Source organism: Coffea arabica, chromosome 3c, assembly GCF_036785885.1.
Source record: "Coffea arabica cultivar ET-39 chromosome 3c, Coffea Arabica ET-39 HiFi, whole genome shotgun sequence".
Classification (NCBI taxonomy): domain Eukaryota; kingdom Viridiplantae; phylum Streptophyta; class Magnoliopsida; order Gentianales; family Rubiaceae; genus Coffea; species Coffea arabica.
Genome location: NC_092314.1, coordinates 6,830,561 through 6,845,005, shown reverse-complemented (window position 1 = coordinate 6,845,005; position 14,445 = coordinate 6,830,561). Strand labels below are relative to the sequence as shown.

The window sequence follows — 14,445 nt, the reverse complement described above, 5'->3', positions numbered from 1 at the left end:
TTCAATCCTTACCTCACACTAATTTGTCATTATATATGACTGTCTTCAATGGCTTTCTCCGTGTTACCGTTACGTCAAAAAAAAGAGTAATTTGTAAGGGACTATCAGTGCAATTCTGTCAATAAAAATAAAAAAGTTGGAATGCAATTATTCATTTTTTTTGTCTCCAAGTCTAATCATTTTCTTTTTTTTTTTTTGTTTTGATAACTTTATGCGTAAAGTTAGAAATAAGCCATGATCGAATTTATGCTTTAAGTTTATTCTTTTTAGTGCACTATGTCACAAGTTGAATTTTAGTATATTCTTCGACAAATAATGATTATATTGCATTGAGTTCAAACTTTAGTAAGAGTAGTGTAGACATGGCTTTTTCTATTGTGCCTGCTTTGAATAATTATTTTGTTTTGGGAAAAACGTCCAAAATGTCCCTCACATTTTGTAAAATAACTTTTTCCGTCCCTCACTTTTAAAAGTGTAATTTTATATCCCTTACATATTCACATCGGACAAATTTAGTCCCTAACTAGGTTTCCGATCATTTTTTGGCCGGAATCCATCATGTGCAAGGCACGTGATCATTTTTTAAGGGTAAATTTGTCAAATTATATTTTACATAATCTGATCTATAGTCCTCCACATTTTATAAAATAAATTTTTTCGTCCCTCACATTTTATAAAATGATTTTTTTCATCCCTCATATTTCATAAAATGAATTTCTCCATCCCTCACATTTCAAAAAATGAATTTTTCATTTCTCACTAATTATGTGTGTGAATACATTTTTTTAAACACATGTATATGTCTATTTGATTTTGCTTAATAATAATAGCATAAACACATGTATGTAATTGGGTCCAACTTGTGGGCTATCTTATCTTTTTGTAAGATTATGACTAATATTTACCAATAGAACCTTAATTTGCGTATTCTTATTGTATTTTGATCGAAAATAGCTTTATTGACCAATTTGACAATGAATGCAATATTATTTACTAACTAATACTAGATGAAATCAAATGATCACGTATAATATATGGTATTCGTATTATTAAGTGAAATCAAATAGACACATATATATATTTATGTTATTTGTATTATTAACCAAAATCAAATAGACATATACATGTGTTTAAACAAAATGTATTCACACATATATAATTAGTGAGGGATGGAAATATTCATTTTTTGAAATGTGAGGGATGGAGAAATTCATTTTGTGAAATATGAGAGATGAAAAAATTATTTTATAAAATATGAGGGACGAAAAAATTTATTTTATAAAATGTGGAGGACTATATATAGATCAGATTATGCAAAATATAATTTGACAAATTTACCCTTAAAAAATGATCACGTGCCTTGCACATGATGGATTCCGGCCAAAAAATGATCGGAAATTTAGTTAGGGACTAAATTTGACCGATGTGAATATGTAAGGGACATAAAATTACACTTTTAAAAGTGAGGGATGAAAAAAGTTATTTTACAAAATGTGAGGGACGTTTTGGACGATTTTTCCTTTTGTTTTTAAAGAGAAAAGACCGAACCATGGCTTAATTGAATATGATAAAAAGTAGTTTTTTTTTCCATTATGACGAAGAAAAAAAAGGAAAATATTTACATGCGCTCTGTTAAAATATAATTTAGTTACCATGGCCATGTTTGTTTTACCAAATTTAATTTAGGTTTACTCTATACTCTATGGAGAAGAAGAACTAGGAACATCTTTGATGGGTGCTGATCAATTAAATCTTCTTTCCAAATAAAACGTTACTAAATTATGACATCATCAATCTTACTTCTTTAAGCTAGCTCTCCCCAATTCTAGGATGAAACAAAGAAAAAGACCCCCTCTTCATATTCTCAGCCCTCATTTCTCTCTGATCCAATCATTTCACCCTTGTCTCTCTCTCAAACCTTCATTTGCATTTTCTTGCCAAATTTCACCACTTTCCTTCCTTTTCTTTCAATTGATGAAAATTTGAGGGTTTTTCTTGCAGATGAAGATCAAATAGTAGAGAATTGATCAAACAAAAATGGGACAACAAACATTGATCTACAGCTTTGTGGCACGAGGAACTGTAATATTAGCAGAATACACAGAGTTTACAGGCAATTTCACCACCATTGCCTCTCAATGCCTACAAAAGCTGCCCGCTTCCAACAACAAATTCACTTACAACTGTGATGGACATACATTCAATTACCACGTTGAGAATGGATTCAGTAAGCCAAATTTTGCCAACCCCGTTTATTCATTCATTATCCATGCTGCAGTTTTTAGTACATCTTTTTTTTTTTTTTCCCTTTGTTCTTGTAGTTTATATAGCCATTGGTGATCAGGAACGAAGAATTTGAACATTGCAGGGGCTAAAGATGAAAATTAGACGATTAGGAGGTCAACTCTGGCTGTAAGAAAATTTGTTGGGGTGGCAAATTTTTATTACATAATTTTCGAGTTCAAACTATGAATAGTCATGATAGATGTTTCCAAAATCTTGCGAGGAATGGCTACCTCGTGCTGCTATATGTCTTCCTGTGTAAATGTCAAAAAATGGAGAATGAGATGACTTAATTAGAAGGCATATTATAAGCACAAAATCTTTTGAAATTTCCAAAATCTTTATGTTCATGGATATATTTTTGAATATGAAAAGAAATGAACATGCAATATCAAGATTTATGAGCTTATGCATTTCGCGTATTGCATGTTGCATCGAGTTTTAATATATACACACACGCATTAAAACTCAAAGCATATTCTTAATTAAGAACAACTAGATATCATGTGCCAAAAACACATAATTTCTACTGGACTTGAGTTGTTGGCTTGGTAATTGTGAAGTATTAGGATAGATTCTTATTTGTAAACGAAATTATCTGATTGCATCACAAATACGTTTTTTAATAATTTTTTCATCTCGTATATATCATATTATAAAAAGTACTATAAGTAAAATGATTAGTGTTTATTCCACATGTCCGTATCCTTTCTAGCGTGAAAAAGTAAATCATTTCTTTAACTTTTCTTGTAGCTACTCATTAGCAGCAACTCAAGAATCTCAATTTCATTTTTTTCCCTTGTTAGTTTTCTCTTTACAATGCTCACCTTTTTTTCCTATTTTATTTTTCTTGATTAAGCAGCATCATTTTTCATTTACATGCCACATTTATTTACATATAATTAATCATAAGGAACGTACTAAGCAACTAAATATTGGATACTGCAGCCTATTGCGTTGTTGCTGCTGAAGCTGCAGGCAGACAACTTCCCATCGCCTTCTTAGAGCGGATCAAGGAAGACTTTCACAAGAGATACGGTGGAGGAAAAGCATCAACTGCCAGTGCTAAGAGCTTAAACAAAGAGTTTGGGTAATTCCCATTTCTAGTATTTCTAGTTCGTTCTTCTTTTAAGGATCTTTTTTTTTTTTTTTTCCAACCATGCACACAATTTTACCACATAAATACACAAAATGACATTTTAAGCTTCCTTGCATATATACAATTCTCTGATTTAACTATCAGTTTTTAGAATACTAAAACATCAGACAAATTTTTTTTTTCTTTTGATTAATTTAAGTGCTTTACCAAAGGTTTCCTTGTTCTGTGGTAGGCCAAAACTGAAAGAGCACATGAAGTACTGTGTTGATCATCCAGAAGAGATAAACAAGCTTGCAAAAATTAAAGCTCAAGTTTCTGAAGTGAAAGGAGTGATGATGGAAAACATTGAAAAGGTAAGAAAGCTAAAATAAGCATTCATTTGTTGCATGCATGCTTTTCCTTTTTTTTTTTTTTTTTGCTTCCAATTACCAAGTTTTCTGTCACTTTATGCACATTGAGTTTCTTGATTTTAGGTTCTTGATCGTGGAGAAAAGATCGAGTTATTAGTCGATAAAACCGAAAACCTTCGATCGCAGGTTAGTTTAAGAAGTTTACGTATTAGTTTGAACTTATCATCATTAAGAGCTAAACAAGAAAGTAATTCCATTTAACGTACTTGTATATCTTATACATTTGCACCCCTAAATTAGTTTGAATTTCTTTTTTCTTAAATGATGAGAAAATTTGTCTGATGTTTCAGGCTCAAGATTTTAGGCAACAAGGCACTAAGATGAAAAGAAAAATGTGGGTGCAGAATATGAAGATAAAGTTGATTGTGGCTGGTATTATACTAGCAATTCTTCTAATCATCATACTGTCCGTATGTCCTGGTTTCAAATGTTTTTGATTCAGGCAGTATCTGTCGCCATGGATCACAGATTTCCATCATAGATTTGGTCTTTTTGTGGTTCATCGTAGAATCGGCTGGTTTCAGACATATAATGTTCCAGGTGCTAGTAGCATTCTCAGTTAGAATTTTCTTTCTCCCTGCCTTGATGTGGGGTAAGAGCTTTGTAATCTTCTTGGTTACAGTGTACAGGGAACATTAGAAGGCAAGCGCAGAAGAATCTCTACACCCTATTGTAAAACATTTACCACACTTAATCTAACATGTCATTTATATCAATCTCGGATCCTAGTTGGATGATTGCCTAATTCCTTTTATTTTACATCTTGAATCCATGTAATTTTACTATTTAGTAGTAGTACTTTTCGGACAAAGTTTAATAAATTAAGGATTAATCTTTTATATACCAACAGTGTATACATTTTTACTATTAGATGCATGATATATAATCCGATTTTGAATTTGAAACTCAAATTTTATATGTATGTTGTATATCCAATTGTGATAGTGTATACTGTATACACAGTAAATGTACATAAAATTTACTCATAAATTAATTCGTAAATTGCAAATCACATGCTCTTAAGGATACATTCTTATTATGGTCCAACTTTTCGATATAAAATGTGATACCTATATAGTGTAAGAACTAAAGTTTTTTTTTTTTAATAAATATGATTTGACAAATACATTATTCTTTTTGCTCTAATCAATCAGTCAAGGGAATCTATTTGTGTGTATTATTCATGGCTCATATGTTTAAATCCTCAGCCTTCTCTCCGTTTCTTAAATCCCACCTTTTCCTACTAAAAAAAAATTAAAAAAAACTCATACGTTAATAGAATTTCACTACACCATGAAGTTTTCTAATTTCATTTTTCACCTTCCAATTCTTTAAGTATGACATGGCCTTAAATATCTTTTTCCGAAATAAGACTCAAAACAAGATTCAAATTCAAATGAGTATGGTCTATGTATGCCATAGACCTAAATTTTTGATTGACCAATGTAAGGCATAAAAAATGAATGTGATTTTTTCGAGAATATAAGAAAATGTTTGAGCACAAATTATGAAAAGGGCTATATTCAAGTTATAACATATATCCCGAGAGTTACAGAAATCAATCGAGTAATTCGTTCTTTTATTCAAGAAAAAAATATAAAAATTAAATAAAAATATGCATAAACCACGTAGACTTGATATCAGTGTGACATTTTTATTGTTAGAAATATAGCTGAAGGTGGGATTTTGCATATTGGCCAAAAGTTGTACAGTTTAAATTATGTTAAGGAATTAAATAATTTTATTCTAAAGTTGAGGATTAGTACTTCTCAGATGGGAGGGAGGAACAAAATATATTTTCTTAAAGTTTGAGGGACTATTTAAGCAATTTATCCCAGCGAATAAATCACGTTGTTTTGATCTCAACGACTTCAGCTCCCAATCCTTGAAATCGCTCTCTTCCGTTAACCCGTTTCTTCCGGCAACTAGATCACCAAGCTTAGCTCGGTCACCGGACTCACCGCCGGCGGGTGTCCATCAACGATAAAGAATCAATTTTTCCGACTCCCAATGCCTGTCTAAGGTAAGAACCCGTCGTAACTATGACAACCCATTTCAATAAAATTCCCATCACTGATCGTCATATGTATAGAAAATGGAATGGTATCAAATCAATTTAATTTTTCCTTTTTCTTTTTTTTTCACTTATTTATGTTTCATTGATTACACTCTTTCTGCATTGCTATTTAGTACCTTCAAGTATTTTAATCATAGGTAAGCATGAAATTTGCTTGAATTATTGAAAGCCCATTTCAGCAACATTGGTATAAATTAGTATATTGTTGTGGAATATTATTGGTACTATGATTTTTGAATTTTTTTTTTCTTTTTTGGGTTCTTTATTATGTAATGGGCCCAAAGGAAACTAAAGAGAGAACAACTCAAGTATATGATGTGGATTTTCATAAAAGAAAAAAACTTACGTTTTTTTTTTGTTTGGAGTTTTTCTAGCCAATGTTAGCAAAACGATTTTTTAGCTTTATGTAATCTTTTGGTTTTACAGATTGTATATATATTTAAGATGAAAAACATCAGATAACTGCATTGCTGATTTTGATTGAATATTTAGGATGACCCCCTCTTTTCCTACTGCAAATTTTGGGCATTTTCAGTCTCCTTTTGGTGAAATTGCATTGTCTTGGGAGGATTGCTAGATGGTGTGGCTGGTGATTGTTGGCTTGTTGGTATTACTCTGGGCGGTTTCTTTAGGCAAAATACACTTGGGTTCATCTTTAAATTCCAAGACCACCTTCCTGAATGATAATGCAAGTAAGATCACTATTTCATCGGTAATAAGTTTGTTCTGAGCATAGATGAATACTTTGTCCCTGACAATGAATTATTGTGTCTTTGAGGAGTAAATTTTATTCTTGGATTTTGCAATTTTAGGTGCTGGGTTGCCTTCAAGGAAAAATGTCTTGTTGGTTATTGCACACCCTGATGATGAGACAATGTAAGGTTGTGTTACAAAATTCTTATTGTGTACTTTTTGTTGCAATTCTTTAATTGGACTAGAAGCTTGTGTTGTGTTCTAGCTCATAGAGTTCTATTCCTCGCAAAACACATTGGCTTTGCTGAAAATGGCTTATTGGATACCTGATAGTGGTTGAATTGTTACATCGGTTAAGTTTAGAATATTGAACATTCTGAACATTTTCCGACTTTGATCGCATGTATAAATTTTATTTAGGTCATAAGCCAGCAACATTGCCTAACTACGGAATGTAATAGTGCAAGAATAAAACAAAAGTTTGAAACTTTGTGTGATTTATAACATGATGTCCTTTCTGTTTTTAAACGTTAAGAGTCACAAGTTTGTGGTTTTACCATATGCTTGTAACAGTACTTGATATCTATGCAGGTTCTTTTCACCAACAATCAATTACCTGACTTCAAGGGGGCATAATGTTTATATACTGTGCTTGTCAACTGGTAATGCACTACTACAGACTTGCAACTTCCTAGCTGCTTATATAAGCAGGACACCTAATTAAGCAGAGAAACTTCCTTTGTCTCCTCTACCATGGCTAATGTTTCAGTTAGGTTGGTTAAACTGGCTTGGAATCTGATGAAAAACACAGCTGAGTATCCTAGCAAAGACAATGTTCTGATTTGACTGGATATGTAATCTCACTACGTGTCGAATGATTTCCTGAACATGTTTTCTGAAACAGGCAATTTTGCTTTGCTGTACAAAAGGTTGAAGCTTGCAGATAGAGAAAATTTTAATTTCCTGTGTCTGATTGTCTTCCTCATAATGGGGAATGGGTATATGTATCTAATTATACGATGTTTCTAATTATACTGGCTCTAGTCTGGGAACATTTGAAGTGGTAACTAGTCCTCTGTAGAAGATGGCATTGAAAATTCAACAATCTTAACACTGTCATCAGCATTTGGTTTTTCCAATATAAAAGTTTCAAAAGTTGTCTCTTTTGTAGGTAATGCAGATGGTATTGGGGGCATCAGGAAAGAAGAGCTGTACCTAGCATCTGTTGTCTTGAAGGTATTTTGTTGTTGAATAGGAAATTTTATTACTTCCATTCAACATGCAGCTGGGTGCTCAGACCACAGATCTTTTACATCCATACTATCCACATTTTTATGGAACTGTACTACTACATCACATTTCTATTGTCGCCTGATTAACGTTAATATTCTACATACTATCCAGATAAACAGTTCCGGGGTTCATATTTTACTTGGGCTTTGGTCTTCCATGTCATTGAAATTATTTTTACTCATGCAGGTGCCGTCCCAGCGAGTGAAGGTTGTGGACCACCCAGATTTGCAGGTACCTGTCTGAAATATCTTACAAGATTTGATACTGGGCTATTGTTTTCCTTGTGACACATTATGCCAAAAATTTAGTAGAATATGGCTTTTGAATGTAGGATGGTTTTCACAAGGTCTGGAACTGTAATTTATTGGAAATGATTATTAAGGAGGAAGTTGATTCTAAAGCCATTGATGTGGTAAGTTTTTGTCTATTTTATTGGCCAACTTCTCTACTTCTAGCCTTTTTCCTACTTTGTGAAATTATGTGGCATGAGGCCGTTGTTATGCTTATGAGTGCCTCACTGTAGCTGGCAATGTGCATGGTTAATTGTAAGTTATCTGGAGATTATACTCAACTCACTCTCCTTTTGGCTTCTCAGATAATAACTTTTGACAATTATGGTGTTTCTGGTCATTGTAATCACTGTGATGTACATCGGGGAGTGCGGTCAGTAGATCTTGACTTGTTTGTGCTGTCATTAAGAGCATGTATTTGTTGATTTTGCTTTTATGAAATCTGAATATTGGTTTTGCTATGCAGAAAGCTCTTGCAAAATTCTTCCCAACAAGTTGAAGCCTGGGAACTTGTAAGTTACAATATCTATCTTGTGATAATAGAGTTACTGGTTATTGTGAATTTTATTTCTTCCATGGTTGTTAGATTATTCATGACCTCCTCCAACTACGACTTAGTTGTACCAAAAAGAGCGAAGTGAACCAAAGACCTTGTTTGTCATGGTAGAGTGACCTAGTATTGCAGCTAAGTATGTGGTTATGACATGCAATTTTGAAATTGAAGAAATTTTGCTCCTTCTTAACTTGCATCAGAAAACCTCATCTTGTAAAGTGTTTGTATTTATTATTTTCCACAATGTCCTTGAGCCCTGCCCTTTTGCCCTCCAAGATTACTCTTCCCATGCACAGTCACCCTTTCACTCCCCATTCCCTGCTATGATTTTGTGTTGATGTTGGATTTAACTTTTGGTCTCAATTTGTACGTGCGATTTTGATAGATTATGTGCATTTTCATCTGATTTTATTGTGTTACTGAAGCTTAGCTTCTGGGAGCTGCAGTCAGGAAACAGAGTGGGAGACTTAGGGATGAATGAGATTTGGGACTAGTCTGTGATTAGTTGTAAATGCTGGTAGTGGCTGGGCAGCAGAATCTACATATTTGTTTTATGTGTGGAAGTCTTTGTTTGTTACTTGGAACATATGAACATACATAGAAGTAGTAGCTATTTAGCTGTTTTCATTCTCGCATGGTTGAACAGGAATCTGGTGATCTTAGTCTCTTGTGCATTTGAGCATGAGTGGGTCAAAATCCATCCATATTTGGGGTGTTGTAGCAACCTACTCATTGTATGCATACAACTAAAGCTAAGATCCTCTGTCTGTTATTAGATGTTTGGTCACAAATTCCTTCTCTTCCTGTTTCTCATTTTCCATTTAGGATTTTTCCGGAGAAAGCGGCAGTGTGTTTTATTTTAAGCTTCATTTACAGATTCTACAACCTTAAATCATGGCTTTTGTTCTTATAATACCCAGGTCAGTAACAACATATTGCGCAAGTACTGTGGACCAGTTGATATTTGGTTGTCCATTTTATTAGCCAGGAAATGTCTAAACAGAGAACTGCAGTCTTTGCTGAACGAAAATCCCTTTCAAAGCTATGCTGCAATGGCTCAACATAGGAGCCAATGGATATGGTATGCGTGCTGCTATCTTCACATCTAATTGGAAGGAGAAGGGATCAATATATTTTTCCTTGCAAGCTCTTTCATGATTTTCCTAAAAAGAGGTTGTTTTGGGGTGGGGATATATTTACTTTGAATAATCTAATTGACTTCAATGATCTTTTGTGCATTCTCATTTATCTCATCTTAATTGCCAATGCAGGTTCCGGAAGCTTTTTGTGTCATTTTCAAGCTACACTTATGTAAACACTCTTAAGATGATGAACCGTTAGGCAATACCTACAACCATTTTTTGGCCTTTTTTTTTGGGGGGGGGGGGGGGGGAAGAAAGGAAAGGAGGGGGGAAAACGGAGAATAAGATGGGGGTGGCAGCAGCGGGGGTGGTGAAGGAAGTGGGAAAGGGGAGGAGGGAGTGAAGATCATTGTGGGAGTGATGGGGCCATGGTGGAAAGAGAAGGGTGAGAAGGTGGTCAAAGTGGTGGTGGTGGTGGTTGATGGGGTGTATTAGGGTGTTTTTTGGGTGCTTCTTGGGAGGTTGCTGAATAGTTTTTGGACAAAATAACATGTTCTTATTATTATTTCTTTTTTGGGTCTAAAATATGAAGCTCGAGTAATGCCTATTGCCTATAGCTTCTTATGAGTATTTATTTAAGAGCAAATTGTTGAAGTTTGACTATGTAAAGTATCCAAATATGAATTTTTTGTATTTTTTTTTCTTGATCATCTTTTATCTCTTTCTCTCTCCTTTTTTTTTTTTTTTTTTGCTAAAATAATTTAAGTTCTATATGATATTTGATATAACAGAAAAGATGGATTTTTCAGGGATCGGGCAATGACAAGGGACACACGCACAACAAAGCACATTTTGTAGGCTATCTCAGAGTTTTCTCAAATTGTTGGATACTATGATAAAAAAAAAAAAAAAAAAAAAAAAACTGTTGGTGGCCTTTTTTCCCAGAAATAATTGATTACCTTTCGGTACAAGTTTTTCCATAGCCTTGCAAGCACTTTTGTCGTAGAAGGCTTTCTATTCAACTTTTCTGAAAGCACTTTTGAATAGAGCCTTCTTATTGTCGTTCTATCATAAGAAAAAGCACTTTTGCGGTGTACAAGCCTGAGTATACAAGAAATAGTGAGATGGTAATATTGTGATTTGCAAATGACCTTGCCTTTGTTGTTCACTTTTCTGGATCTACTGCTAACAAGCTTCCAAGTCACTGGGTAAAAATCCTGAAAAATACTAGTTCATGGTTAAGAAATTAGTCTTTCTAAAGCTTCCATATGGCTCAAATGTTTCGGTCTCTGAGAGTGATGGCCTAAATTCCATGTCCTTCCTCTGACTAATTGTGCCGGCAGACCTCACTGAACCATCTCTAGGAACAGATGGCTTATGATATTGCTGCACCACCAGCACTGAAAACACAGATTTGAATTCTGATGTGACCAAAAGATCCCCAATAGGCCCAAGCTCAGGGCAATCACACCAATCAGCAAGGCCTACTGTCAGAGGCGATGTTACTCCTCTCCCTTTCCCTACTATGTATAGATCGTGATTGTCACCATCCATGTCTTTTATTGCATTAACAGTTTCTTCTTCATCGTTTAGCATGAGTTCAGAGAAGCTTATGGAGCTGTCATTGACTGTAGCAATCTTAAATTTGTTCAAGAATTCATCGTCTAGAAGTCCGTGGCTTTTGGAGTCGATTTCTATAGTCACTTGATCTCTATCTGCAAAAGCCAGGGGATCCCATTCTTCTTCCTCTGTGTCTTGACCTGAAATGAACCTTACCACTGTTAGGCTGGTCTCTGGATGTTCTGCCATTCTCCATGCATAAGCTAATGCCTCCCTATCATCGGAACCTCCAAAAAACAGCATGGCAATGCTCCTTGCCCGGTTTTGTGAATCAGTGAGACCACGGTCAATAAGAATGCCCACAGAACATGGTGCATTTTCCATAACACTCTCATTGACATTTCGAGCAGTGGGATTTATGTCCTCCATGTCTCCATCCAAGGTTTGTTGCTTGTGAAAGGGGAGGATTATGAATGCTGCCCTCTTGTCCTTGGCAATGCTGCAGATATCTTCATCCATTGTCGCATAAGCTGAACTTGCAGTCATCACCTGAGTATCCACACCCTCACTTTGTAGCTTGTAGTTTTCGAAGGCAGAGAGGATTTGTTCTGTTTTTTCTTCTAAATAACTTGGATTTCTGGGGCCTGATCCACCTGCGCTGTGGACAACCAGCATAGCAGAGGCACGGCCGATGAGTTCAACCAGGTGAAGAGCAAAAACAGTGATTGGTGATTTTTTAGTGGAATTGGACACTTCCAGGAGATTGATGATGGAAGGAACATTTCGTACATCATAGATACAAGCAAGTATTCGGAGTGCTTCATCTGATTTTGCTTTTTGTATGGTTCTCCTCTTATATGGTGTCATATTCTTTGTGGGACGGTACAACATTGTTGCTGGCGTGACAACCATTGTCATCACAAGAATGGCAACAACCATAACTGAGAAACTTTCCTGAGTCAGAGCCTGTTTATTTAAGATAAAAGAAAATATCTAAGTTTCTGAGTCAACACCTAATTCAAATCCATATCCAGGGAGAGGGACAGAAAAAAATACCTTTTGGGTGAGACCAATCTCAAGAATTGCCAAAGCTAAGGTGCTCTTAGTGTTAGTGAGTACTCCAACAGCCACTGCCTCTTTGGTTGGTAAATCATGTAAAAACGAGATCGTAAGGGCGCTTACAATTTTAGCAGAAGAGGCTAATATGATGATTAATGCCACCTTAATCCAGCTTGCCTCAACTTTATTCAGGTCGGCTCTAAGCCCACAGGCAACAAAGAAAACAGGCATAAATATTCCCTGCACAACATCTTTAAGCCTATCAACAAGTACAGATTCAAGAACTTCATCAGGGATGATCAGTCCAAAAACTAAAGCACCAACAAGTGGATGTGTACCACATGCGTCTGTGATCACTCCGAGGAGCCCAACTCCTGTTATTACTGAACACAGGTAGAATTCACTATACCCTTGGCCTTCTGGAGTATTCTTAACGATCCAACTCAGAGCAGGACGAACATAGAAAGCACACAACAACACGACAGCGCACGTAGATAACACAATCCAGATCAAATTTGTTGTTTTATCCCCCGTTATTGCAAGTCCTAGCGCAAGAAAAAACCATGAGGCCAGGTCACTGAGTAAAGCTGAAGCGACAGCTATTTTTCCAATCTCTGTGTGAAGGATTTTCTGCCTATCAAGAACTTTAGACAGCACTGAAAATCCTGTCACTGTTAGAGCAGAACCCCAGAAAAAAGCACCTAATTTTGTTGGTGATTCAGCCGTTACGTGATCCTCTATAATGAAGTATGAGGAGGAACCAATGATCATTGGAATAAATATTCCAGCCACGGCAATATGCTTAGCCTGGGTTCCTGTTCGGTACATTGCTCGTATGTCCATCTGTAATCCCGTCAGTAATGCATAATAAACCAAGGAGTAATGCGCCATTGGCTCTAACACCGGAAGGTAGTAAGGTGGAAATAAGAAATTTGAGAAGAATGAAAGTTTCCCAAGTACAGAAGGTCCCAAGATGATGCCAGTCTGCAAATTGCAGAAATCATTTTCTCCTTCTGATTAGTAACGCCAAATGTATGCTTGATTCAATTTATACATTGAATGCAGTTGAATTTGATCAAGGGGAAAGAAGTACTGATGTGTGCTGTATTCATCATATAAACACTACGTTAAGATAAGACTAAGCTCAATCTAGTATTCTTAATTGTGGGATCACAACAAATTAGGACCATTGTCAAGAATTTCATTTTCAATATTCCATGTAAGATTTCTTACACCCAAATCAGCATATTTGGAGCAAGACTTCATATCCATATAGGTGAACTGAATAATGCAGTCATGTATGCACATAAAAGATGGCTTGAGAGGTACAAGAAACCATAATTGATTTAGCTTAAATTTCAGTAAATCTCAAATTGTCGCAGAGAATCGCGCCAACCAACTATCTTCATGCTAAAAAATCAGGAAGACATTTTCCTTCAGAAATCGTATCAAGGCCAAGAGGTCATTAAACTACAAAAGGAAAACAAAGCATTCTCCAAGACATGCATCTAAATTGAGGTCCAACAGTGGAGGTGAATTCACTAATTTGTCCTGAACATAATTTTCCTATTCTTATATTTCTTTAAGGAGATAGACTTCAGCTACAGACATGCATGAAAGAGCTGCAAAAATCTTGAACTTACGAGGATTTCAGCTACAAAGGGAGGTTGGTTAAAGGGTCTAAAGGCAATAATGAGAAGGCGGGTGGCCAGCATAGCAACTGTTAATTGAATAAGGAAGAGAGGAACAACTGGAAGCAAGGGATTAGGGCCATCCCAAACGCCATTGAACCTGTATATTGTATCAGAATAGCATTGAACATCATGATATAGTTTATCAAAATCCACAGTTATCATGGCGTTAGTCATTATGGCTTTTGCTCCTCCTCCTCCTCCTCAAACCACCTCTTTCTGTATATATGGACCCCTCCTTGCCTTTCTAGCCAGGGCTTAAACCACAACCTGGACTTTTGGTTTACAACTATTGCTACAATGGAAATATCATTTTCTATACATTGTCAATGAATAAAAATCAGAGATGAAACAG

The 14,445-nt window shown here is 35.4% G+C and overlaps 3 protein-coding genes across 6 annotated transcripts; 2 read left to right on the top strand and 1 right to left on the bottom strand.

Moving 5' to 3' along the window:
- The first annotated feature begins 1,853 nt into the window (after positions 1 to 1,853).
- On the top strand, positions 1,854 to 4,457 carry LOC113733761 (putative vesicle-associated membrane protein 726). The gene is made up of 5 exons (XM_027259941.2): positions 1,854 to 2,227; positions 3,232 to 3,373; positions 3,615 to 3,735; positions 3,856 to 3,918; positions 4,083 to 4,457. Exons 1-5 carry the CDS (start codon positions 2,038 to 2,040, stop codon positions 4,227 to 4,229), a joined length of 663 nt encoding a protein of 220 aa, XP_027115742.1. The 5' UTR covers positions 1,854 to 2,037; the 3' UTR covers positions 4,230 to 4,457.
- Positions 4,458 to 5,645: 1,188 nt separating this feature from the next.
- On the top strand, positions 5,646 to 10,490 carry LOC113734425 (uncharacterized). 4 transcript variants are annotated; one of them, XR_011841529.1, is made up of 11 exons: positions 5,646 to 5,815; positions 6,362 to 6,561; positions 6,682 to 6,745; positions 7,154 to 7,224; positions 7,734 to 7,798; positions 8,042 to 8,086; positions 8,187 to 8,267; positions 8,451 to 8,518; positions 8,612 to 8,657; positions 9,619 to 9,871; positions 9,970 to 10,077. XR_011841529.1 is itself a non-coding variant. In XM_027260966.2 (11 exons), exons 2-11 carry the CDS (start codon positions 6,447 to 6,449, stop codon positions 10,037 to 10,039), a joined length of 786 nt encoding a protein of 261 aa, XP_027116767.1. In that variant the 5' UTR covers positions 5,646 to 5,815; positions 6,405 to 6,446; the 3' UTR covers positions 10,040 to 10,490. The 4 variants fall into 4 exon arrangements, 3 of the variants coding, with proteins under 3 accessions (XP_027116767.1, XP_027116766.1, XP_027116768.1); XM_027260966.2 differs by having other exon boundaries at positions 6,405 to 6,561; positions 9,619 to 9,779; positions 9,970 to 10,490; XM_027260965.2 differs by having other exon boundaries at positions 5,649 to 5,815; positions 9,619 to 9,779; positions 9,970 to 10,082.
- Positions 10,491 to 10,845: 355 nt separating this feature from the next.
- Positions 10,846 to 14,282, bottom strand: LOC113735473 (cation/H(+) antiporter 15-like). Its single transcript, XM_027262477.2, has 3 exons — positions 14,043 to 14,282; positions 12,397 to 13,383; positions 10,846 to 12,306 (listed from the first exon to the last, which is right to left on the bottom strand). The coding sequence occupies exons 1-3, from the start codon at positions 14,265 to 14,267 to the stop codon at positions 11,008 to 11,010; spliced, it is 2,511 nt and encodes an 836-aa protein (XP_027118278.1). The 5' UTR covers positions 14,268 to 14,282; the 3' UTR covers positions 10,846 to 11,007.
- Between the last annotated feature and the right edge of the window lie 163 nt (positions 14,283 to 14,445).

Excerpts from the sequence above, each read along its gene's own strand:
- LOC113733761 (XM_027259941.2), top strand. The coding sequence starts at position 2,038 with ATGGGACAACAAACATTGATCTACAGCTTTGTGGCACGAGGAACTGTA. Across the intron at positions 3,374-3,614 it reads AGCTTAAACAAAGAGTTTGG|GCCAAAACTGAAAGAGCACA; the intron begins GTAATTCCCATT and ends GTTCTGTGGTAG. Across the intron at positions 3,736-3,855 it reads TGATGGAAAACATTGAAAAG|GTTCTTGATCGTGGAGAAAA; the intron begins GTAAGAAAGCTA and ends TCTTGATTTTAG.
- LOC113734425 (XM_027260966.2), top strand. The coding sequence starts at position 6,447 with ATGGTGTGGCTGGTGATTGTTGGCTTGTTGGTATTACTCTGGGCGGTT. Across the intron at positions 7,225-7,733 it reads TATACTGTGCTTGTCAACTG|GTAATGCAGATGGTATTGGG; the intron begins GTAATGCACTAC and ends TCTCTTTTGTAG. Across the intron at positions 8,658-9,618 it reads AAGTTGAAGCCTGGGAACTT|GTCAGTAACAACATATTGCG; the intron begins GTAAGTTACAAT and ends TATAATACCCAG.
- LOC113735473 (XM_027262477.2), bottom strand. The coding sequence starts at position 14,267 with ATGACTAACGCCATGATAACTGTGGATTTTGATAAACTATATCATGAT. Across the intron at positions 13,384-14,042 it reads CCTTTGTAGCTGAAATCCTC|ACTGGCATCATCTTGGGACC; the intron begins GTAAGTTCAAGA and ends TGCAATTTGCAG. Across the intron at positions 12,307-12,396 it reads AGATTGGTCTCACCCAAAAG|GCTCTGACTCAGGAAAGTTT; the intron begins GTATTTTTTTCT and ends TTAAATAAACAG.